Source organism: Anopheles maculipalpis, chromosome X (genome assembly GCF_943734695.1).
Source record: "Anopheles maculipalpis chromosome X, idAnoMacuDA_375_x, whole genome shotgun sequence".
Taxonomy (NCBI): domain Eukaryota; kingdom Metazoa; phylum Arthropoda; class Insecta; order Diptera; family Culicidae; genus Anopheles; species Anopheles maculipalpis.
In genome coordinates this window covers 13,367,683-13,394,199 of record NC_064870.1, presented here as the reverse complement: position 1 = coordinate 13,394,199, position 26,517 = coordinate 13,367,683, and the positions used below count along the sequence as shown (strand labels likewise).

Here is a 26,517-nt window from a genome sequence, read left to right as displayed (position 1 = left end):
GCATACCAGTTATGGTTGCATGACCAAAAAGCTATGAAATCCCAAACAAGATTGTACGACCAAAAATCTTACGACTGAGCAGTAACTTCAACCTGAAGCCGGTGGGACAGCTTCATCGTTCCGGTTTTTTCGCATCCTGAGTCCTGACAAAATTTGATATAGGATCTGACAGACGGACAAACCTTCCGATATCCCATATTCAATTTTTCAGAACCTAGCACAAAAAATCGGAACGATGGAGCTGTGAAACAGGCCTTAGTGCGCGCTCTAAACTTCCCACACGAGCTTCTCATCCTTCAATCGCTTCCTTCATCCATTCCGTCGCATGCTTCCCGCCTCTCGCGATCTTAACCGTTTCTATAGAAACCTTAACAAAAACTTAGGTTTACGTTTATATAATGTATTGCTTATATCGTAGGCTTCCCATAAAAGAGGAACGTGTGACGGGGGCCAACCTATCCCCCAGCCCAGCCACGCTGTTCCCCGGCTGCACATGCATGCCCCGCATAGGCTGCACTGACCCTTTTTTTTAAATCCCCCCATTGCATCCTTGCTTGCTTGATTTGAGCTTGGCTCCTACAGCACATTTACAAAAAAAAAAAAAACACACACCCCTTCCCGTCTTACGCCTAGCACTCCGATTTGTCCTCCTCCACCAGCAGCTGCGTATCCTTGCCCGTGTCGTGCATCGAAGGGTTAAGCTCCTTCGGGCGCAAGTTCAGCTGGGGCGAGGTTTTGTGCGTGATGCTGCTCGGGGCCAGTATGGCCGAAACCGGTTCAGTGAACGGTCCGCTCGAGAGGGTTGATCCTTCCTTTCGGCCGTTCAACTTGCCCACATCTGATGGAACTTCGTAGATGTCTGTTTGAGAATGATTGAGAAGAGAATGTGAGTGGTGTGACCGACAGTATTGCAAAGATAGCGAGAGAACGCGCTGCGTACCCGTGGGCATGTTGGATGTTGGCATCGGATCGGATCCGGCCTGGACGGCGTCGTACATCGGGTTGCTGAAGTCGGTGTTTTTGTTGTTCAGTGTATCGAGACTGTAACCGTCGAGTGGTGTGATGGCGGTACCGGTAGCGTTGCCACCGGCAGTACCCGTAGCACCAGGCAGTCTCTGGGCGGATGGGAATTCTGACGAATTGAACTCAACGTTTGTGCCGGGACGGAACGAAACGCTCTGCGACGAGCTGAGGCTCGGTTTGCCACTGTAAGGAGAGACACGGGCTTAGTAAAATGGTATCCAGAGCTTCCCACAGAACCCGCCCCATACACTTACAATGGTCGTTTCTTGACAATGACGAACAGCCCGATGGCAATGGCGATCAGCATAACGATCAACAGCGGTACAAAAATGGCAGTCGTGCTGCTGCCGGCGGCACCGAGTATCTTCTCACTGTACACCTCGCAATGGATGCCAGAGAACTCGGGCAGGCACACGCACACCAGCTCACCGGTTACGGTGCCCTGGCCTGGGTCTGCCTCCTTGCAGAGTCCTCCATTTTGGCAAGGACAAACACGTGGTGCCGGTCGTGGTCGTTCGGCAGCTGTATGCAAGAGATCAGAGAATTGTTATTAGCTCTTTTGATTAGCGGTGCTTACCGGCAATGGATACTTACGGGCATCACAAACAATTTCCGCCGTGCTGCGGTGCGACGTCGGTACAGTATTGTCCGGGCAGGAACAGCGACGTCCACCGGGTACCAGCAGACAGAGATGCGAGCACGGGTTCCGGTAGCACGGGTTGTTTAGCGTGGTGTTGTAACGCAACTCATGGTAGACTATGTCAGGAAAAGATATGCAAAAATTAGTCATAGAATCCACACAAGCAGACACAGATCTTTTTATAAACGGACTAAGCGGCATCGTGGGCTCCCATGCTCAAAACGAATTGCTTGTTGTAAATACTAGCGTGTGGAAGGGGCCCGATGGATGGCTGCCTCGGGAGACCTCCACCCCTCCCCTCCTGGCCACATGATGTTAATTTACAGGGCCCGCCACGACCGATTTCCGCTTAAGGCCTCATAAGGGCTAAATCCGCCTCTTGCACACAAGCTACTCACCCTTAATGCTGGACGGATTGGCAAGGTTGCGTTGTACCGTCACCTGAACTCCACGGCCAAACTTATCCTGGCGCAGCAGCTCCCCGGTATCGCGCGTTACCCAGTACAGATTCGATTCGAACACGTCCAGTGAAACAGGATGCTTCAGCAGATCGCCCTTCAACACCGTGCGACGCATCGTACCGTCCTTCTTCATCACCTCGATCGTGTTCAGCTTGGTGTCGACCCAGTACACGGCATGATCCTGCGAGTAGTCGATCGTCAATCCTGCTGGATGCCGGATCGCTTCCGTAATCATGGGCCGCCGTTTCGAACCATCCATCCAGGAAACTTCAATTTTGGGTGCGCTACCGGCATCGGCCCAATACATCCGACCGAGCTGTGGATCGACCGCAATTGCCGTCGGTACTTCCAGTAACGTCTGCACCAGTGCGCGCCTGTACCTGCCATCCGTTTTCGCTACCATGATGCGACCACGAGGCTTCGACCCGGTACGATCCGTTTCAGCCCAGTACAGATTATCCGCGACCCAGTCGACGGCGAGTGCGGTCGGCTTTGTGCCACCCTTCATGTTGAGATCCTGTGCGAAACCAACCTTCGCATCGCCGTTCATCGCGTTCACCATGTACGAGCGTTTGATCGTTTTGTCGTAGCTGTCCGTCCAGAATATCATCTGCGATTCGGGATTGTAGTCGAGCGCCTCGATACGCTTTTCGCCGGCAATCACATCAAACTGGCGGTTCTGAACGGTATCGTACGCCCGGATCTCGGGCCCACCCGACAGCACCAGCAGCGGTTCACCCTTGAGCGCCTTACACACGCCGGACACGCGATCCGACAGCCGGAAACCTTCGCGACAGCTACACTCGTACGTACCGTTCAGGTTCGTGCAGAGATGCGAACAACCGTGCGTACCCGTCTCACACTCGTCAATATCCGTGCAGCGCTTTTTGTTGGCCGCGTCAATAATGAACCCAGAGTAGCAGGCGCAAATGTATCCACCGTCCGTCAGATTCACGCAGTGATGCTCACAGCCACCCTTGGTCAGTGCCGAACAGCTTGCCGTGCGGTGGCAGCCCAACTCGTCCGATCCGTCCCCACAATCGTCCGCATAGTCGCATACCTGGGCCCGATCGATACACTTCTTGTTCGCACACTGGTACTGTGTGTACAGATCGCACGGCTTTTGCCGAGCCGCGCACAGCGTCATATTGTTCTCGTCCGAACCATCTCCACAGTTGTCGACACCGTCGCAGATCTGATACCGGGCGACACACCGATGATTCGCACACTGGAACCGGCGCAGCGTGTCACAGTTAAAGTTGGTGCAGACAGAGGCCGCCTCGTCCGAGTTATCGCCACAGTCATCCGTACCGTCGCACAGGTCTGAGGGCAGCACACACAGATTGTTTGCACACTGGAAGCGCGACTCGGGACAGTACCGGCCGCCGGGGAAACGTGGCGGGCAACCGATCTCGTCCGACATATCGCGACAATCGCGATCACCGTCGCACCGGAAGTACGCTGCAATACAATGTCCCGAGGCACACTGGAACGTGCCATTCTTGCACTGGAAGCCTTCACATCCGTACTCGTCCGAGTTGTCACCACAGTCATCCTCGTGGTCGCAACGCCAGCGGCTCGAGATACATTTACCATTGTCGCAGCGGAATTCGGACTCGGAGCATTCGCGGTACTTGCCCTTACATTGGGCCTCGCTTTCGTCGCTACCATCACCACAATCGTCTGCAAAGTCGCACATCCATTGCCTGAGGGAGAAGAATTGCAAAATAATTGGATTAAGTACATAATACAACGATGGAGGCGCAATAGGTTTAGATTAATCTTGATTTGAAGCTCCAGATGGTTGGTTAAAGTACAAAAAGTTTGCATTGAACATTAAAAAGATTGCAAATGTCTGCTGGTGGGTTGATAAACGCTCCACCTATCGTTATCAATACGTAACGAATCGAGAGAACCCGGCAAGTTAAACACTTAGGGGTTATATTATATCACTAAAGTGACAAAGAAGTGTGGAGTGTGGGTTGGCGAGCGATCTCGATGTTTTTTGGAAAAGTTGACCTCTATATTCTATTTCTTGGTTTATTGTCTGTGTATCTAGTGTATCTGTGTATCAGCGTATCAGATGAAATGCCGAACTTGCAGATTGCCCAGAGAAATAAAGAATGCCAGGAACTTGCTAGAATTCAAACACAGGTGTGCCGCGTATGTTAAACAAACTTTGTAAAGTGTATATATGTGTAGATCTCCCATGTCATTCTGTAATGTGTAACTGCAGTTGTCAACAGGAGCCATTTGATGATGACAAGATTTTTTTTGTACATCTGTAAATTAGTCTCGAAAGGTAGTTTCGGGACGTAGTCTCGAAAAAAAGTATCTTTAGAATCAAAGAATTGCCCGTGGAACAAAGAATGTAAACCGTTGAACTAGAAGGGAAAAAAATAATTAGCTTCGCAAAAAAGTATGAAGAAACCCGTTGGTACCACAAAACTAACCTGACTCCCACAAAATTACAACGATCAACAAAATCCTAGCCAGTCACGACTACACAAAGTACTGGCAAAGCAAAATGAAGATTATCTACAATTATAACTGCGACTCATTTCTGGCGAAATGGAAAAATCAGAAAGGAACCATTATAATCCTCTTCAAATCGTGAATCGACATCCTCAAATTTATGGAAGGAAACGGAAACAACGGGTTAAAATATACCAAAACAGTATATCAACCGCAAACTGTAAACGAAAAGCATAAACCAAGCCTCCTTCCAGTTGGTCTGACAAGCTAAGAACACAACATGAAAACATCGCGATCGAATCTATAAGGCAAATGACTCTAGAGTAGTTGTTGGACTAAGTCGAACACTTAAAAAGTATATAACACTCCCGAGTATATAAGGCTATTCCTTGCATCGACAAACAACAACAAAAGAAAGAAAAAGAAGTACATAGTTAAGTATCCTATCGTTTGTATCATTACCTTGGAATGCAACGGTTATTGTTGCACTTGAAGTCAGTTTCAAGATTGCACTGTGGGCAGTTCTCCGGCAGCTCGTCGCTCTTATCCCGACAGTCGTCCTTACCATCGCAGAACAGCCATTTCGGAATGCACCGATAGTTGGACTGTCCTGGACAGCGTGACCATCCCGTAGTGCAGTTGCGCTGTCGGCACATGTACGCTGGTTCGTCCGAATCGTCCCCACAGTCGTTGTCAAAGTCGCACATCCACAGCTTCGGTATGCAGCGTCCGTTCTTGCAGCTAAACTCCGTCTCCGGATCACACGTGCGTTTGTCTGCAAAGCCAAGAATGAAACAATACCAATCTCAAGAGTTCGCCAAAAAAAAAAACCCCTCTAGAAACCCCAACGAAATCTACGTACGACATATTTCTGGATCCTCATCGCTACCATCCTTGCAGTCGGCATCACCGTCACACTTCCAGCTATCCAGTATGCAGCGTCCACTGGACTTGCACTTAAAGTCCGACACCGGGCACGGCAGATCACAGTTATGCTCATCCGTACCATCGCCACAATCATCCGTACCGTCGCAGATCGTTGTCGAAGGTGTACAATTACCATTGCCACACTGGAACGTGCCAGCGCGACAGTGCCGGGCCGGGCAGCTTTCCGGTTCGTCCGACTTATCCTTACAGTCTGGCTCGCCGTCACACTTCCAGAACCACGGAATACACTTCTCGTCATCCCCACCGCATCGGTGCTGTCCGCTGGTACAGTTGGCAATGCATGTCTTCTGGTCCCGCGCCAGATAGAACTGATTCGGGCAGGCGCACCTGTAGCTCGGTGCTCCCTCCTCCAGATAGCCTTCCACGTTCAGATAGGTCGATTCGAGCGGTGGCGCTAGCAAGCACAGATGTGAACATCCACCATTGGTCGTGCCGCACGGATTCTGGAACGCTATCTGTCGCAGTGGATGGCTAATGTGCACATCGTACGGACGGTGTGTGGTGTTGCGAACCACCGTATAGTTCGCGCCAGTAAACTTGTTCGCACGCAGAATCGCCTTCAGATTCCAATCGGTCCAGAACAGGCTGTCATCGAAGATGGAAAGGGCAAACACGTGCGGTACCCGCGCACCAGACAACACCACGTGCCGGTGCCGTCCCTCAAGATCGGCAAACGCAATATAGTCCAGATGGGCATCGGCCCAGTAGATTCGATCGGTGAAGTAATCGATCGCGAGTGCATTCGGCCACGCAATATCATCTTCCCAGGTGAGAATACGCGTAAAGTTCGACCCATCCATGCCCATCTTGGCGATGTACGCCTGCAGGTGCCAGGAAGTAAAGTACAAATATCCAATACCAGGATGTACGACGATGGCACGCGGATCTACCACACCCGACCGTAGCGTCTTGCGGCGTGTACCATCCAGCTCAGCTACATCCAGATTCTTCGAGTGACGATCCAACCAGTATAGCTTGCGGCCAACCCAATCGATCGCGATACCTTCCAGCCCGTGCGAATCGTGCTTGATCACCGGTGTCTTCTCGATGCGCACACCGTCCCCGGTCAGTGAACCAAACGTTGACTTAAAGATCGTTTTGGCCGTCACGTCACAGAAGTACATCTCGTGCTCCTTCATGTCGAAATCGATCGCCACAACGTTCATCAGATCCTGGTGGATCAGATTGTACTGGTGGCCGTCGGTGGACATATTGCGCACATAGTACTTGTTGCTGAAGATCAACCATGGTTCCGTTGCGTCCTTACGCTTGCAGGTATGCTCATCGTTCTGTCGCTCGTAGTACCGTTCGTCACACTTGCAGTAGTAGCCGCCGGGTGTATTGGAGCAGTGTTGCGAACAAACGCCAGGCGTTTCTATACACTCGTCAATATCAGCACAGGCCTTACCGTCCTCTAGCAACCTAGCAGAAGACAAGGTTTTGTTTGAAAGAAAGATAGAATAGAACGCAACAATCGTTAAAACTCACTTGTAGCCCTGGTTGCAGTCACAGTAGTAGCTGGTGAGCGTATCAACGCACTTGTGACCACACCGGTGTATCTCCACCTTGGCACACTCGTCCACGTTGCAGTGTAGCGGTTCGTCCGACTCGTCCGAACAATCCGGTACCTTGTTGCACACCAGATGATAGTCGATGCACTGCCCATTGTTGCAGGTAAACTTGCCCTCCGCACACGTACTGTTCTCCTTCTTACATCCGACTTCATCCGAATGATCGCCACAGTCATCCTCGCCGTCGCATCGATACTGGTTCCGAATACACTTGAAGTTCTGACAGGTGAATTCTTGCGGCGTGCACGTTTTGTACTGACTGTTGCAACTCTTGCCCTCGTCCGATCCATCTCCACAGTCGTTATCATGATCGCACACCCAACCCTATAAAGAAAACATTATAAACACCCTTCGTCCAGTCCTTCTCCGTGGGAGACCGCTCAACAACAGCTTTCTACACGTACCTGATTGATACACCGGCCATTGGAGCAGGTAAACATATCCTCTCCACACGGTTGCGGCGACGGGCAGTGCTGCAGGGTCGTATTTTCATCGGCCCCATCCACACAGTCCGGATCACCGTCGCAGATCCACTTCTTCGGTATGCACTGGGCACGGGCCCACGCCTTGTTCTCGTGGCAGGTAAACTCCGTGTCCTCGTCACACTTACGATCGTTGCACTGATGCCGGTTGTCCTCGTCCGAGTTGTCCAGACAGTCGTTATCGCCGTCGCAGATGTAGATGCGCGGTATGCAATTACCGTTGTCGCAGGTGAACAAGTCGCCGAAGCAGGTGCGGCCCTCCGATTTGCAGTACTCTGGCGGTTCGTCCGCACCGTCCCCACAATCATCGTCCCCATCGCAGTACCACGTGGCCGGTATGCACCGATGATTCGGGCACCGGAAGCTGTTCTGTGGACAGGTGCGCTGCGCACAGTGCAGCGGATTCTCGTCCGAGTTGTCACCGCAATCGTTATCGCCATCGCACAACCAGTACGGTTCCACGCAGATGTTCGTCCGGTCGCACTTGAGATGGTTCGGCGGGCAGGTCGTGTTTGTCGGACACCGTTCATGCGTCTCGTCCGACGTACCATTATCTTTGCAGTCGTTAACACCGTTGCAAACCTGGGCCTGCGGTATGCAACGCCCATTCGCACAGGTAAACTCACCATCTACGCAAGGTGGGTACGAGCAGCCCTCCTCGTCCGAACCATCCTTACAGTCGTTTTCGTGATCACACTTCCACGACTTGAAGATGCACCGCCCGTTCGCACACCGGAACTCGTTCGGTGCGCACGAGTGGAACGCACAGTAGTTGACGTCCTCGTCCGACCCGTCCCCACAGTCGTCGTCACCATCGCAAGACCACATGCGCGAGATGCACTTGCCGTTCTGGCAGTAGAACTTGCTCGCATCGCATGTGTGATTCTTTGGCGCACACATGCGGCCCTCGTTGACCGGCTTGGTGGTGTCGTCACATTTACACTCCGGCTTACCGTTCGCACCCGGATGGCAGCTCTGCGCACAGCCACCATTGTTCTGCAGGCACGGATTCGCCTGACACTGCTGGCGCGTCGCACTGTAGATGTGTATGTCGCGGGGCGAATCTTCCAAACGTTTCACCATCTCGTGCACCCCGGCACCGGTGTGCTTTTCCGCTCGGTACACACCCCGCAACTGCAGATCGGTCCAGTAGATGTAGTTCCGGAACACGGTTATCGCGAACGGGTAGATGGTGGCCGCAATCAGCACCTCCCGATTGCGCCCATCCAGCTGGGAGCGTTCAATTTTTTCCCGCACTGCATCCGTCCAGTACAGCATCCGTTCGTCGTAGTCTATCGCCAGCCCGGACGGTTGCGACAGATCCCGATCGATGATCGCGCGCTTCAGCGAACCGGCCATTGTCGTACGGAAAATCTTGCCAGACGTACCGAAGCGGCCCCAATCGGTAAAGTACAGCGTACCGTTGCACGGATCCAGCACGATCGCACGGGGCCGTTCGACGCGCGCAATCATCACCAGCTCCGTACCGTCCGTGTTCATCGCGTAGATTGAATTGTTCGAACTGTCCGTCCAGTAGATCTTGCGCTGCGTCCAGTCGTACGCGATACCCTCCGGATTGATGCCACGCGTTATGACGGGCGTAATAGCGGACGCGTCCGGCTTGTCTCCCCGCAGCCAGGCAATCTTCGACCAGGGACGAATCTGCGTAAAGAACAGCTTGTTGTCGGCATAATCAAAGTCGAGTCCAACCACGTTCGTTAGGTTGACTACCGGTGCGAATGGAACGTTCGTTGACGCTGGATCTAGATCGATGGCCCGGATTTCGGTGCGCGTTGCGAAGATGATGTACTCGTCCGTCAGCTCACAGCGCCGTCCATCGGTAGCCAGTCGACCAACTGCACAATCACAACGGAAGCTTGGCTTCTGGCTGTAGTCTGGTGGTAGGGCAAAGCAGAGCTGATCACAGCCTCCATTACCCAGCCGTAGGCAAGGATTCGCGTCATCCATTGGCTGACTGTTAATGTCGTAGATCGTGATGTCACGCAGCTTGGGCAGGTTGGTGCGTAGTCGCTCCGGACGTGTACTGTTGCCCGGGAACTTGGACGCACGGAACACGCTCGCTAAATTGCGATCGACCCAGTACACATCGGTAAGGAACACAGCCAGTGCCATCGGGTTGGCAAGGTTGCGTCGGATCACCTGACGGTGGCCCCCACTGTACGACACCTTCTGTATCATGTCCAGCTTCGAATCGACCCAATACACGTCGTGCGTGAGCATGTCGACGGTAAGATCTCGCGGGTTCGATATTCCAGACGTTACTACCGGCGTCCAGTTCGAACCATCCAGATAGCACTTGCCGATGCGTGGATACTGTCCGTAGTCGATCCAGTAGAGTAGTCGCTTGATCGGGTTGACAGCCAGTTCACGCGGTGCATCGTTGGTCGTCTTCACCAGCACCTTACGGTGTGTACCATCCAGCCACGCCACCTCCACATAGTTTTCGTGTGGGAACACATTCGTAAAGTACATGTTGCCCGCCACCCAGTCGATGGCAATGCCACGGATACCGTTGCTACCGATGCCTTCCCGTATGATGTGCTGCAACTCGGTACCGTTCGGCCGCACGCGGAAGATACCATTCCAGTGGCCACGGTTGTACTCGACCCAGTAGATCCACGATTCGCGGTAAAGCACGTCCACGTGCAGGATGTGATGTCCCGGGCCGGAAATCGGTACCATCGCTTCCGTACTGTCACGCAGGCTAAAACCACGCGTCACATCCAGCTGCGATACCACTGCGAATGTTTTGTACGGTGTGCAGGCAACCTCGTTCTCCTTCTTGTAGCCGACGCCGCACGCACAAACGCGTGATGAGCCGGTGTGCGGAATGCAGAGATGCTCGCATCCACCATTATTCATCGTGCACGGATGCTGCAGAGACGAACGCTTCCGGTAGATAACCATCTGGCGCAGGTCGGGCTCGTTGTCCAGAATCAGTTTCGCATTGTCACCATTTGGCAGATCAACGCGCGCCAGCTTTTCGTACGTTGGGTCAAGGAAATAGAGACGCGACTCGAGCACGGCCAGTGCACGCGGTCGAGAGATGGCGTTCTCTTCGCTCAGAATCGTACGCTGCCCGGTACCGTCGTATTCGATCGACATGACAGCCGGCGGTAGACGGGTGCTGTAGTACACGCGCCGCTTTTCCGCATCAACCGTGATCGATTCCGGAAATTGGACCGTATCGTCAAGAACACGCGGATCCGATCCATCCATACCAGCGGAGGCGACCTTCGTCAGCACACCGAAGCCACCCTCGTCGATCCAGAACAGGCGACCGTCGGCAGGATCCAGGGCGAGCTGTTTCGGTTTCGCTACCGATGTGCGGTTACCATCGTTGGCCAGCACCACGGTACGGTAACGCACCTTACCATCGACACTGATTGCCTCTATGTTCGATGCAAGTCGATTGCCCACGTACAGGTTTCGTCCGATCCAGTCGAACGCGATGGTGTATGCGGCCCCCACGAGTCCCGTGTCCGGGCCAAGGAATTCCGTCCTATTACCACCACCGTAGGGTGTCGCATAGATCGTACAGTTTTCGTCGTCCGATTCGTCGCGTCCTTGCACCCAGTAAACCATCTCGCCCTTACGATCGTAGTCCAGGCTGATGCCACCCTCGATACCTACCACCGGCATCAAACCTGCCGACCGTGCATCACCACCATTAAACGGCACATCCACAATCTGGTTGCCCTTAAGCAGCATGATGAACGCATTCTCCTCCTCAGTACAACGACCCTCCGAGAGCAATCGATATCCGGGCCGGCACTTGCACGTGTAGCCGGCCGGATCCGACGGGCTCAGCAGGCAAACGTGCTGACAGCTTGCCTTACGGCACGGACTTTCGTACTGCGGCTGCAGTGACGGGTGATGCACGTGCACAGACAACGGCTGCGAGATGAGATGGCTGACGACCGTCTGATTCGTGCCACGGTACTTGTGCGCCGACAGTACACGGTTCAGCTGCCTATCCGTCCAGTACAGTGTGTCCTCAAACAGCGAGAGTGAGTGGGCGTGCAGTAGATAGTGGCTGGCGGCCAGAACCTGCTGCCGACCGGTACCGTTGTAATAGCAAAAGTCGATAAAGTCGAGCTTCGAGTCAGCAAAGTAAACGCGCTGTGTCGCCACATCGAGCGTTAATCCGTTCGGCCAGTAAATCTTTGTGCTGATGATGGTTTCTCGCATCGTACCATCCATACCGATGCGCTCGATGCGTGGATTTTCGCCCCAGTCCGTCCAGAACAGCCATTTTGCGTTCGGGCTCGGATCGAGACACATGCCACGCGGTTGGGTAATGTTTTCGCGCACCAGCACCAACCGATTCGTGCCGTTTTCGTGTGCTACCTCGATCGTGTTGAGCTTGCTGTCGAGCCAGTATAGATTCTGGCCGATCCAGTCGTACGCAAGGCCCTCCACCAGATCCAACCCGGTAGTGATGATTTCCTGAGGTTCCATGCCCCTGTCCAGACGGGAGATCTTCTTCAGCTTCATGTCGCTCCAGAAGATGGTACCAGTGTGCATGTTGGATGCGGTCGCGACTACGTTCTCCACGATGATTGGTACCCGTTCGAGGCCCTGTTCCTTCAGATCTGCCACCAATATCGAGTGACGGTTCGAGATGATCAGGAACGCGGCCGGATGATTAACTGCCTTGCACGTGTGCTTGTTCGGCTCCAGCACGTACCCATCGACGCACGAGCAGAAGTACGAACCCTTCGTGTTGGTGCAGCGCTGCGAACATAGCCCAGGTGGGTCACACTCGTTCAAATCCTTGCAGGTATAGTTGTCCGGCGCCAGTTCCTCGCCCGGTGGACAGATGCAAAGCGCACCGAGCGGTGTCTTCTGGCAACCGTTCGAGCAGAGACCGGTCTGATGTTGGCACTGGGCCAGATCACAACCCAACCCTTCGTCCGCACCATTTGGACAGTCCGGCACGTCATCACACACGGACGTCAGGTTGACGCAGCGTTCCGTTACGCCCGGGCAGGCCCACTGACCGTGGGGGCACCGTTGCGGTGGTGTTATGCACGCATGCTCCACACTCTCGTCCGATCCGTCCCCACAGTCATCCTTACCGTCGCAGATGTATGCCTTAAACACGCACTTCGCGTTCGCACACTTGTAGAACCCGTTTGGACAGGTAATCTTGCTGCAGTCCTCCTCATCCGAATGATCATCACAATCGTTCGAACCGTCGCAGTGCCACGCGATCGGGATGCAAACGCCCGACGACCGGCACCGGAAGTGTTTCTCCAGATTGCACTGGTTCGGTTCCATCGTCGGACAGCCGAGCTCGTCGCTACCATCGTTACAGTCCGGTATGCCGTCGCATTTGTACGGTTCCTCCACACATTGCCGCAAATCGGCACACTTGAACTGGTTCGCCAGACACGTGATCGGTGGACAGTCCTTCTCGTCCTGCTTGTCGAAGCAATCGTCATCACCGTCGCACACCCAGCTCTGCGGTATGCAGTGGCCGGTCCGCGGGCACGTAAACTGGAAGTAAGCGCACGTTTTCTCCGCACAGAACGGTCCCTCGTCCGAACCGTCGCCACAATCGTTCTCGCTGTCACACTTCCAGATGTTCGGGATGCAGCGTCCATTTTCGCACGCAAACTGGGACGCGGCGCACGTCACATTGCCACACTCGAACTCGTCCGAATGGTCGCCACAATCGTTCTCCTGGTCACACCGGAAGTTCAGCGGGATGCATCGTCCCGATTTGCACTGGAACTCGTTCGCACCACACGTTGGTTCTGCATGGAAGAGAGACACACATAAAAATTATTATTTGTGTAACACATCCCACCATACCACCACCCGATTTCATTGCCTGCAGCAAACTACATAAAAGCTGCTTACAACTTACTACAACATTGTGGAAGATTGCAAATTAGAACAGCAGATTAATCACGCCCAAGGTGACACTAACCAAACAGATCACATGCAGCTCCCACCAGCACCAAGCTTCAGGAATGCGCCATAGATGCATTAGAACGATATCATGGAAAATTCCACAAACTAGTTTTGTGTTTAAATGAATCTTTTAGGAAGAGCCATTCATATGAACCATTCATATCAGGAATCGACCGAAGATCTTTTAAAAATCTTACGAGATTCATGGATCTCTACGGAAACGTGATCCTTGACTTTTAATTGTTCTCTTAGCATTAAGCTTAGGATAAGCACTGCTAGCATTCTAATGTATAAACCAATCGTTTCTGTTTTTAAATTAAATTTTAAATTTTAAAAACAACAACGGTAAAATATTTAAAAAAAAAACAAAAAACAAAACAAAAAAATATAGAAAATAAATAAATAGAATAACCGTAAACGATATAAACTTGCATACTTGTTCATAACGCCGGAACCAGAAAAATAAAATTCCTAAACGAGAACTAAACAAATTAGTTAGAAATATATTTATTCTTTATACTATTAAATATTAACAATTTTCAAAAGAAAAGCAGCTAAACAATGCGAGAAGCAACGGAAAGCTACGATCACGATCGATTTACGCAATCGAATGCTAGCTGTGCTAATAGCTCTTATTCTAAGCTCAAAGCTAAAAGAACAGAAAAACAAAGATTACGTTTAAAAAGACATTAATAAATATTAAAATATTCATTATCTTTTGATGATTCTTAGAAGATACACGAAACTTTGAAAATGCATTAGACTTGAAATAGAGATTCAGATTCAATCATTCAGTTGAACGATTCATTAAAATTCATGAAGTTTTAATTTGATTCACGCAACATTACCACAAGCACAACAAAACAAATGTAGTTTCTACAAGCATTGCAAATAATTGTGCACAATATCAACAACATTAAATTCAGTAAAAATTTCAAAACCACCTACATCCGGATTATTCTACAGTAATCCAGAATTTGCGCCAGAGTAACCCGTACTTAAAGCCAGATTAAACCGGATTAATACCCGATATTATGTAGGGGACATTTTCTAAACGTCTGTGGAACTATGCAATCGTATAGTGTAATTTGTGCTGAGCGTTTCGGTCTTTTCATTTATACCATCAAAATGAAAAATTGACTTCAATCGCTTGTTTACACCAACACGCCCTATCATACACATTTAAACGGGTTTAACACAAAAATCAGTTTCAAAAGTTCTCTTTAAACCAGCACTGATTGCAAAACTTCACAGCCGTGCTTTACCCTCAGTCGATGCAAAATTCCATTTAATGGTTGCACAGTACTACAACGATCTTGCAGCATTCATATATTCATTAGAAATATTCCCCAAATAATTTGCCCAATTCCATATGGATCGGAACCCCGTATTACCAACAAATAAACAATTTTTTTGTTTCAGAACAAATAATTTGTTTGTTTGTTTAGGGGGGACTTTAATTAACTAAGATGCGTAAGCCCTCGAACGAGACAGGAGGTTGGGGGAGAGGCATTGTAAACCATCCCCAATATAATTACAACGAATGAACGACAGGTTTGAAAACGAATATGTCTACGCTACGTGCTCAATCCTGACCAGACCAAGAAAAATAAGAAGAAGAAGAAGAAAAGTTGACTTACTCGTGCAGTTCTGTTCCTCATCCGAGTTGTCCAAACAATCGTCATCACCGTCACAGATCCACGATTTCGGTATGCAGCGCTGATTGTTGCAGGTAAAGTCCCACGTGTTCGGACACGCCTGTACCGGTGGCTCTGCATTTGGATCGGACAGACAGGTGCGTCCATCGTCGCCGAGTCGTTCGCCGTACGGGCAACCGCACTTCACGACTAGCCGGCCCGTTCCACCCACCGCCGGTGACATACCACCCGCTGCTTCCGTGGTCGATTCCTCCGTCTCGTTGCGTGGCAGCGCGAAACAAAGCTTCTCACATCCGCCATTGTTAACGCCGCACGGTTGACTCGCGTCAATGCTCTGCACGCTGTGACTGTACACCTTCACACCGTACAGTCGGTTGGTTTGCGGTTCCCGTACCATTATCTCTTCCTGCTCGCCGTTCAGCTTGTTCAGCCGTACGATCGCATCCAACCGCCAGTCGGTAATGTACATCCAGTCCTCGTGTATGACGATCGAGAACGGGTGGCGGATTAGGCGAGAGTTCACCGTCTGCACGTTCGTGCCGTCCAGGTTGGAGTGCTGCACGTGATCGAGCAGTGCGTCACACCAGTACACCCGGTCTTCGCGGAAATCTATCGACAAACCGTTCGGCCAACCGAGCGTCAAGTTGCGGAACACGATCAGTCCACTGCCGTCGGCATTCGCGCGGCTAATGTTCGCCGGACGGTCCCACTCGGAGAAGTAGATGTAGCCACGGTTCGGATGGACCACGATCGCTCGCGGACGTTTCAGGTTCTTGAGCAGCGTCCGGCGATAGCTGGTATTGCGCGTGGACAGCACGTTCAGCGTGCCCTTGCGGCTATCGATATAGTACAGGTTCTTAGAAACCCAATCCACCGCCAATCCTTCCACACCTTCATTCTGGGAGGCGAGCACAATCTCGCGCCCAGTACCGTTGCGATGCACCCGATAGATCACATCCTGCAGTACGTCCGAGTAGTAGATATGCTCATCGACCGCATCAAAGTCTAATCCGACGAAACGGGCTCGGCGCGACACGACCGGTAGAATAGCATCACTGAAACCTTCAATAACCGGATCGAGCACCTTACCCTTGATGAAGCGTTGCTGCGAGTACATCAAAAACTGTCGCACCAGTCGGCAGTTCATCAAATCCTTCGACAGCTGCCAGCCCGTGTGGCAGGCACAGCGATACCCAAGCCCGGATGGTGCACCCTGTACCGCGGTTACGACACACATCTGCGAACAGCCGCCATTGTTGGTGCCGCACGGGTTCGAAACTTTCGGCTGGGTTAGCGGATGCACTGCAATCAGTGCTCTCGGTTCGCGGATGTCTTTCGCCTTGAAAATTGACTGTATGCTGGAGGAACCCTCGAACCGGTCCACCGACATGATGCCCTGCTTGGTTGCGTCCGACCAAAACACACGATTCTCGAACAGCGCCAACCGGGATGGGCTCGGGACCTGCTGACCGCGCAATATCATCACACGCCGTTCACCCTCGTAGCTTACCGATTCGATGTAGTCGAGCAGTGAATCACACCAGAACACGCGCCGGGCAATGACATCCACCGCTACACCGGACGCTTTGTACGCTGCTTCCGATACGATCGATTTCGCGTGCGTACCATCCATATGGGCGCGGAGCACGTGGCTACCGTCGGCAACGAACATCAAACCAGCGGTTGGATCCAGCGCTAGATCAGCGGGACTGGTTAGATTCGAACCGAGTACAACCGCATGCCAACGACCGTCCAGCTCAAACACATCCACCTTCTGCCCGACCAGATCCGCCACGTACAGCTTGTCGCCGACCCAATCAATCGCAATCGCCACCGGAGCCCAGGTTCCGGGCAGTGAAAAATCATGTCCACCAAAGCCCCCATCCACCAGCACCTGTGACTGCACCTTGCGCGTCTTTATGTCCGACCAGTACAGCAGATTCTTGGCGTAGTGATAGGACAGCCCGCTCGCACCGGTTGCGTTGGCGATGATGCGCGAATCCTGCCCATGCGCACTCATTCGCAGTATCGCACGATCGTACGCAAAGAACAGCTCCAGGCTCGAGGCGGTCGGTGCGACGCACCGTGTCTTCTCCATCAGCGTGTAACCGGTTGCGCACGCGCACGAGAACGAACCGTCCGTGTTGGTGCATAGTTGATCGCAGTGGCCCCACACCGTACACTCGTCCAGATCTGCGCAGGTCCGATTGTCTGGCGATAGTGTACGCCCTACCGGACAGTAGCAAACGCCACCCGTCAACGATGGACCACACTTGTGCTCACAGCCCAGTGCCGGACATGAAGTTGTCGCTAGAAATGAAAACGTATGCCGTATTGGCAAGGGCATTAGGCACGCTGCTGGTGATGACTCGCACATGGCCAACAATACTTACAGCAAGCCGTTTCCTCGTCAGTTCCATCCTCGCAGTCTCGTTTACCATCGCACAGCTTCGACTTGACAATGCACTTGGCCTGCCCGTTCGGGCCACCACGCGGACACAGGAACTTATTGTCCGGACAGGCAATTGCCGTACAGTTTGCCTCATCACTCTCGTCCGAACAGTCATGGTAACCGTCACAGTGAAACGTGGCCGGGATGCAGAGCGCATTCGCGCAACGGAACTGACCCCCGTGACATGGTGGGAAATCTAAAAATCAAGAAAAATAGACAATAATTCGGGATGAGTGTGTGCGCTCGCGTGTCCAACAATAGCAGGCGAAGGCTTAGCCGCCACTTACTGCATCCCACTTCGTCCGAGTTGTCGCCACAATCGTTCTTGTGGTTGCACTTGAGTGACGTGTCGATACACCGCACACCGTTCGCACAGCGGAACTGATCCAACCGGCATGCCGTCCCGGTACATCCTTCCTCGTCCTTGCCCGTTCGGCAATCGAGATAGCCGTCGCAACGCTTCTCCTTCGGCACACAGATCTCGGCCACGCGCCCATTCAACGAAACGCCGAGTGAGGGTGTACCGCAACGGATGTCGTCCTGTTGGCACTTACGGTACGCTAGAAGCCAGATTGTGATGATAATAGATTAGCAATCGTGATATGTCATATAGTACATCAGGACCCTAAGAAATCGAGGAGCTGGTGAGATGTTGCAGTGTGTGGCTCGTGTTTTATTGGATCTAGTTACAGAACTGTCTAAACATAAGCGAATGTCATTCGATACATCCACTCATGTTGTATCAGCTTGTGGATAATGGAAGAATGTCTGGCCAGAAGTTGTGTACCTACAACCATTGCTCAACCACTGCTAAAGCAATAATCGAACAGAAGGCACATATCTTTCCCGTGCCGTCATCGATATCAGTTTAGCCGGCGCCCATATCTTGGCGCTAGCCTTCGCTGACCATTCTCGATAGGGCGAATTAACACGTACCACTCTCGCCGATCGTGCTAAACCGCTAACCTCACCCGTCTCCTCTATCTCTCGCTTCCTCCCTCCCCACCAGATACTTACTGCAGTCGGACTCGTCCGTACCGTCGACACAATCGATTGTCATGTCGCACTTGTAGTGCGGTGGTATGCAGTACGTCTTGTTAAACACGTACTGTCCGCAGCTGATCTGTCCTGGTTCACATTCCGGCGGTGCTAGAAAGGGGGTAAGTCAATGTCGAAGGTACTGTTTAGTAAGGTCTCCCGTATGCGCTTTTATGCGGCTACTATGTCAACTCAAGTCACTTACGACAATGGTTTAGCTCGTCCTCGCCCTTATCGCAGTCCTTCTGATAGTTGCAGACCGACGTCTGCGGTATACACTTTCCCTCGGGGCACTTGAACGTTCCGAACGGACATGGCACGTCTGTTTCATTACTAAATATACTGCCACCTGCAAAAGGAAAAGATATTTATGGGAAATAAATGATTAATTGCACAGCATGAAGATTGCAGTTTACTAGTGTTGTGTGCGGGTCTACACACAACAGAAGCGACAGAACACAAAAAACTAGCCTAGCCTCGCTGCCTAATGGATAGATTTTGGTACATGCGATCTTGATACTATAAAAAAACACGCAAATCATAGCAGCAAGATGTGTAGTGCGCTGTCGTCCAAAATGTCAGAAAAGCGCCCTCTACTGGATATTGGTTAAGAGGAAGGGAGGGCTGGGAGGAAGGAGATGGAGTACTGCATCCGTAAGACCCGTCAGTTAGACTCGCTGTAAATAAGCATTTGATTGATGGTAGGATCTCCACCTGCACCGCCATCTTCTACCATTTGCGCTGGGCTATTGTATACCCCGAAAGTAGGAATAATGACAACTACCACGTTGACGATGATGATGGTAATAATGATGATGATGCTAATGTGGATAATGCTATTGTTACTGATCGACATACTCGATACGGACCCGATGCTACACATGTGTGTATGTGGAGTGAATGACTTTTTTCTTTCCCTATCATTCTCTCTCTCTCTCTCTTTCTCTCTCTCGTTCTCGTTCCTGTTGTCATTTTGAAATCGGTTGCTATTGTGCTTATTAGAACCTGCAGCTATCATTACGGTTTGCATTTGTTTGGGATTGATGGGGATGGAGGGTAAAACCTTTATGCAAGCGGTTTTCGTCCCGCACACCAGGCACGGTCCACCCAACCGACGGAACGTTCCGGAACGGGCGCTTTACACATTCTACGTGACTTCTCGCGTGATTTCGTCGAGGCGATGCCTAAATCTGGGAACTCATTTGGGAGCAGCTTGTAGCGGAGGGGTCTGAGAATCAATTCCTGAGAACCGAAAATGGCTCATCATAATCGCATTCCGAACCTGGGTGCGGGGGAAGGTGTGGCCGGGGAAAACCTTTCGGCCATTCAAATTGTGTGGGAAATTCACAGACCAAAATGCACCAGCGGTTAGATGCATGTCGGCGCGTTTATTACCCGGACGTGATGCAATTTGACCAATAGTAGTCGACACCTAAGCAGCTCATAAAATTCTACGATCATTCACCTTCTGACTTGCGGGTTGTTTCAGTTTTTTTTTTTTTTTGTGTACAAATGCACAAGTCATCAGGTTCGCTTGTTGGCTAGAATAACAAAATCCAGCAGAGTAGAGGTAGCGCGTCGCCGTGGTGATTAACAAGTTTTAAATAATCGCAAAGTTTCCCGAGCGATGCAGCAAGGTTAAATCGATCAACGGCTAACCTTGCAACAGATGTATCCACGTTATCCAAGGCACGAGCGAACGTGTTTTTGATGCACATTGTAGTGATTGCCATGTAGAATGAAGCTCCAACAAAAAAAGAAACCTTAAAAACCTATTACCTCTTTTAGCATCTAGAGATCTGATGGGATTGGGATCTGATGTGTTTATTCTAAATGACCTAACAACACACAGCAACACTGTATACTGTGGCAAAGTTTTTGTGGTTGTTGCAAAACAACGGTTTGAGCCTCACAGATGTCTATCTTTTGCAACTGACCACCACCGTTGATGCGATTTGCGACGGTTTGTGATGTACCAAGCGCGGCGAGAATCTGTTTCAAACACAGTCCAGAGCACCCTCTGATATCCTCGATCTTGCTTTATCCTCATTGCTGGTGTTGCCCCCTTAAAGGGGACCATTGGATCCAACAAGTGCGTCGTTATTAGGAGATTGACGTGAAAGTGATTTACATGCACACGCACACACACACACACACACGCAGCCAAAGCTGTAAGCGCGTGTACGGCCGTCTTCTTCCCAAGTTGCGGGCAAAGTAGTTTATTCAATTGAAGCCAAACCAAATTTCCGGTACCGCCACTACCACTTGTGCCTCGTCGCTTCTTCGTCTCACCGTAAATCTGTGTTTCGTCACGCAACGGCGCTTTTTCGTTAGTAGAAGGAAACAACGGGTGTTTGGTGGTGGCGTGTACCAGGAACAACTGAGATATAGAATGTCAACCCGTGGTGGGTCCCGGAGTCAAGTACCGGCGACACAGTTCGTAATATAGTGGAGTGTTTTCTTCCCTTCTCATGTTTTCGTTGGCCATCATCATCTTCAAGCGGCTAAACACCACGTAACAATAGAAAGTATTCACATGCACGAGCACCAACACACACACACACACTCATTCTCACTGCCGTGATTGTGAGACGGACAAAATGGTGCAGGCGAGTGAGTCGGCAGGTTGATAAAAGTAGAAATCGAGAACAAGATGCTGGATGGTGGTGCTGCTTCTATTTACATTTCCCGTACAACGTTGTGCCATATTCCATACTCTTCGAGTTGTATGTTTACCATAGCCACAGCACTTGTAATGTAAATAGGCGTAGTTTCTCTCCGTGAAGAAGAACAGCCTTCAAGAAGATGCGTGCTGAATACCATGTTCTCTACTGCAAAAATTGTTTTATCAAAGTGGACACTGTTGCTCAAGCCGCAGATTATTGTGTATCTTGAATTTCGCAATGGTTGACCTGATAAACCCTGTCACACATATTCGTACAAGGTAAGGATTTACAAGCAAATCAAGAGACAGGTTCCAAGTTCCGGTGGCGCTCGTCAACAATAACGGAAGCCGTTCGTTTGCCACCTTCATCCGCTTCATAACGTATCCCCTTCTTCTCCTCAACAACCAGCCGAGTGGCTAAGAAAATGGTTGCGAAAGCGTAGGGAAAGCCCTCCGGCAACATGGTGGAAACGGTTGCGCAAAAGGTACGGAAGGAAGTGGAGAAGGAAGTGACAGAAAAGCAAAGCTGGATATAGCTGCGCGAGTGGAAATGATGAAGTTGAAATGGAAAATTACTCGTATCGTAATAATACGAGCTAACAGAGCTAACAGAGGTCCAATCATGCTTTTCCGGATGCCATTGACTCCAATATTTTCTCTTGATTTAGCTCTCTCTCTCTTTCTCTCTCTCTCTCTCTCTCTCTCGCTCTCTTGTTATATCTCTATCGAGTTAACTCTTCTGAAGTTTTACTAAAAGTTGAGGCACCGCAAAGTACTCTTAGATGCAGATCTTCGGAGCACTCTTTTTCTCCTTTAGGAGTTTTAACCCGGCTTGGGCTGACTTGACGTCACACCTAGTCGGCTAGTGATTCGCAGTCAACAATTGCATAGCCCTGTATAATAACTGCAAATATCAACTAGAACCTTATATCCTCATTTGGGGGACTCACCAAGAATGTGTCCTTCTAATGCAGAGACTAGACATAAGACTTGTACTCTGTAACTTAAAAGTGAACTCTGCACGAATCTTCTTCTTGGCTTAACGACCTTCTATGTCACGCCGGCCATCGAATGGATTACTAGACTTCCCGATACCACGTAGTCGGGAAGTCAGTCCTCATTACGGGGACGCGGTCTGGATGGAAACTCAACAAGAATCCATATGTCTAATGGGGAGACTAGAGACAAGTCTTGTACCTTGTTACTTCAGTGACATAAGACATAGATATAAGAATTCGAAAAATCAGGAGGTTTATGTGACTGCCAAAGCTAATTGTTTTTTATACAAAGGAAAGCTCCAGATGGAATTTCGTATCAGGTTATTATGTGAAAAACTGACACCCGTACCATTATTCTTATGAGCAGTCTGGCAATTAACCTGTTATATCGAAGCTCACAACTAACTTCTTCAAGTTGTGCCCAACTGCTTTGACTAGATATTGATATAGGACTTATACAACACGTCTTACCTAGTGTCTGGCCTTACTGCACTAATCCTGTGCCAAATTTCACCATACGGGAAATTGACATTTCCTTTCCAATTAAAAATGGCACCGGAATTGTCGTAACTTAAGCATAAGATGCCCCGAAGTTATTTGCCCGGCTGTCTGGTGGTTCGTAATCTTTAGAATATTTACCAACTCCCTCCTTCCCTCTCACACACCCAAAACCGGAAAATGAAGAAAATAAAACCATGAGCCATCTCCTCGACTCTGTACCGCCCGGAGCTGCTGGACTCCAGATCAAAAACACCGGAAGGGCATACACACACACATGCGGACACGAATCGGTGGCCCAAAAGGGAGGCGAAAGTGAAAGTTGGCTTTTTCACAGCCTTCACCTCATATACACGCGCGCGCACACACACACGTACAGACATAGTTCAAACTCCTCAACTACGGTGAAAAGGAAAGGAAAGCAAAGAAGGAAACCAACAACTGTGAGCTGTCGGTAAGGCAGGGCCTGAAGATGGTGAAAGAAGGGAGGGGAGGGGTGAAGTGGAGAGCCGGAGATCTAGTGAAGGGGTTGGTTTTTGGTATATATGGAGGGCATCCGATTGCGATTTTGCTCGCTTTTACGATGGTACCGCCGCGCGCACCACTTCCCTTTTCCGGTTTTTTGTGTGTCTTCTCTTCTTTCTCCAAACCAATAAGCGCCTTGTGCCGCACACAAACGAAGACACACAGCAATGTACGAGGGGTGTGTTGGGGTGGAGGCTGATCAGGCCCCATCAGGTTTGATTAACTTCCTTCTTTATCGTGGCGCGCTATGTTTTCGGCGTGAAACCCCACCAGCAGTGGGAAGATGTTTTCCTTTTCTTCTTCATTTAATTTTCGGCAAGAAGGAAAAGTTCAATTCGCGCTTTGAAGATCAAAACTATAAGTAGGAAGAGACTGATAGAGCGGGAGAGAAACGAGGTCGCATGAAAAGTGTGTGTGTCTGTGTGTGGTTTGAAGCCATTATTGAAGGTGGCGTTGGACTGAACCTTGAGGAAAACTCGTCCGCTCTTGTAACCTTTCTTTTCCTTTCTTTTCCTTGCTTAATTCCGTTTCTCTCTCTCTCTCTCTCTCTTCCACGCGCTCTCTCTATCTCTCTCTCTCTCTCTCTCTCTCTCCATTCGCTCCAGCGACGAACCCTTTCACTTCGAAGAAAGGGGTCAGGGTGGGAAAGTGAGGAAAGAGGTTGGAAAGATGAGTATTCGAGACGTGTTTTGCACGGGCGTGAAGCTTACCCCCAAAACCTCACCCAAACAGCCAACTACATTCGACACACATCTTTATCTTGACGCGTCTACGTGTATGTATGTGAGAGAGTTTTTTTTCGTTTTTCAACAGTTTTCACTACATTTTTTTTTCGACTACCGAACAGACACTTTTCCCTTTCTCCTGCATTGCTTATCATTTATCAGCACCATTAATAGTGCGCATTCGCAATCGATTCGTTTCGGGTTTGTTGTGCTTACATTTGGTTCCTTCACTTTTAGCATACTGCGCTAGCAATGTCTGCCGCTTAATGTAGTCACTATTGCACCGGAGCATTAAATTCCGACATGTTTCATCGTTTCTAGCAGCAGTTGCATGTGAATTCGATAACATTTACACACCGTAGCAATTATAGGTGTTAGTTTCATATCCGTTTCATGTCTTTGTTTGACTTTCGACGAAATTTACATTCAACTGCAGACAACTAAACTAAAAAAAAAAGCTAAATCATTGTGAAACATTGCCACTAGTTGTGAAATATCTAACCAGCGCACGTAACTCATCTCACCCTCGTCTCTATTGCAACAACGAATTTTGGTGTGTTTGTCAAAACCGTCTCCATCTTGGTCCCATCAGCATCATCATCATCGGCTCGTTCAGGTTCATCGTGCCCTTTTTCCTAGCTTCAAAATGTCGAATGTTCAAGCGCGCAGAGAAAATGGGGCTGAGATCTTCAAACCAATCCAATGCTCCACCCCACTTTTATTGGAACGTTCTCCCCTCGCCATCATGCTTTAGATGAAGTGTGGACCAAACAAAAGAGAAAACACGGAATTTAAGCTACAAACACAAACACACACATTTAAGCACGTCTATCGTCTATCGTGATGTGATAGTTTATAGTCGAAGAATAGATTTTAAAAGCGATCCTTTCAAACTTGCTACTCTGCTTAACAGATATGGTAAACATCTTGAAAGGAAACGATGCAACCGAAGCTGCGCACGGAATGGAAGCGAACGTTGGTATAACGTTGGGAAATTCAAGCTCCCGGTGCGTTGTTTCACAATTTGCTGCAATGTGCAATGTGGCAGTTTGATGTGTCCGCGCTCTTTGTGTCCCCTTCCGATGCATTAAGCGCACTTAACGGCTTTAACTGCGAATTTAATTTATATTCTAGCTAGGGCCAAACCTGTCAATGACGATCGTAAAAAATGCTAATGCCAGGTTGGTACTATGAAAAAATTTGCATCATCATTACCAATTTGACGATACGGCATTGTACCGTCATAATTAATTTTACATAAAATCTTTGCCCAGTGGAAGTCATAGAATAAGACCTGGCGCTTTGACGTTTAGCAAGACATTTGTTTAACGGCAAGTCTGTAAAGACTGCTTAGGAGTGTCGTCCCGGTAGTTCTGAGAGCACGACTGTTGAGTGTTCCTGGAGCTATAAAAACGATATCAGCTTCAAGCTCTTCAAGAATCTTAACCAGGGACTTAACGCTCAAAACCTGATGATGAAAGGCTTAAAGACCTCTAAGTCGTCCGAGGTATTAGAACTCTAAGTAGCAAGTCTACTACCAAAAACGGTGACTGTATGAATAGAAAATTATTCAAGAGCTCTTAACCACCCAGCTTATGCTTGGCTCCCATAAGACTGACTGAAGAACAGCTACTAATAAGCATTGATATTGAAATATTGAAAGAGAGTTGAATCGTCACTGCCAAGATCTGTCTGAGATATTCCAAGCAGCCAAGCGACAAAGATATTTGCATCCTAAAGAATAAGTACAAGTGTTAGACGCTCAGTTAGCTTCAACTTCCTAGTCAGCTTTGTACCCTGCTAGAGAATCAATTGTCCTCAAACGACGTTAATACACCCAGAATATGCAACCACTTACCTATTCCTAATAATGACTCGGCGTGGATTGTACTGGTCAAGTAGACGCACGCCACGAGCGGCAGTATCACCCAGCTCGGTGTCCTCGAGACTCCCCCACGGACCATCCTCCTCCATCGCGGTCGCCAACCTCCACTCCCGTCGTCCGGCGTTGACAACTCCATGCGGCTGATATTGCTGTCGTGTTAATGACTTCTGCCGCTGCCGATGCTAGTGCTGCGTGTGTGCTCTTCCCTTGCCACCTCGTCCTCGCTTCCTTCGCTCGTATTTTTCGGAAGGCGAGGCGGGCTACTACAGATCCTGTCGGTAGCCCTTCCCTACGGCCGCTGACTCCCTCTGCTCCAGTGGCGACAGACGGTTACTACTACAACTCCTGCTGCTGCTACTACTGCTGCTGTTGCACCGCACCACCAGTCATTACTTCCCTTTCTGGCTCTTCTGCTCTGCCCGCCTCTGAGGCCTTCTGCCGTGCGGGGCTTGCTGAGCACAGTGTCACCGACCAATGTATTCTTCACTGTAAATACACAACCCACACTCAGACACACATGCACTATTACC

The 26,517-nt window shown here is 50.1% G+C and overlaps 2 protein-coding genes across 2 annotated transcripts in view; both read right to left on the bottom strand.

Annotated features, from left to right (window-relative positions):
- The window catches only part of LOC126568841 (dolichyl-diphosphooligosaccharide--protein glycosyltransferase subunit STT3A), a 129,214-nt gene extending 113,230 nt beyond the window's left edge, over window positions 1-15,984 (bottom strand). The window contains exon 1 of the mRNA XM_050211090.1: window positions 15,981-15,984. The gene's annotated coding sequence lies outside the window, so the exon portion shown is untranslated. The remainder of the gene's footprint in view (window positions 1-15,980) is intronic.
- Window positions 541-26,123, bottom strand: LOC126558761 (low-density lipoprotein receptor-related protein 2). Its single transcript, XM_050214860.1, has 15 exons — window positions 25,961-26,123; window positions 18,897-19,040; window positions 18,671-18,802; window positions 17,941-18,213; window positions 17,595-17,849; window positions 15,184-17,511; window positions 7,523-13,383; window positions 7,036-7,442; window positions 5,462-6,969; window positions 5,062-5,374; window positions 2,062-3,830; window positions 1,618-1,779; window positions 1,278-1,545; window positions 941-1,206; window positions 541-859 (listed from the first exon to the last, which is right to left on the bottom strand). Exons 1-15 carry the CDS (start codon window positions 26,121-26,123, stop codon window positions 630-632), a joined length of 14,079 nt encoding a protein of 4,692 aa, XP_050070817.1. The 3' UTR covers window positions 541-629.
- Between the last annotated feature and the right edge of the window lie 394 nt (window positions 26,124-26,517).

What these genes read in the sequence shown, in the direction of transcription:
- LOC126558761 (XM_050214860.1), bottom strand. Translation starts at nt 26,123, where the DNA reads ATGGAGTTGTCAACGCCGGACGACGGGAGTGGAGGTTGGCGACCGCGA. An exon ending in TACGGACGAGTCCGACTGCA is followed by an intron (nt 18,214 to 18,670) that starts GTAAGTATCTGG and finishes TCTGGCTTCTAG; the next exon opens with CGTACCGTAAGTGCCAACAG. An exon ending in GGAAATTGTTTGTGATGCCC is followed by an intron (nt 1,546 to 1,617) that starts GTAAGTATCCAT and finishes TCTTGCATACAG; the next exon opens with CTGCCGAACGACCACGACCG.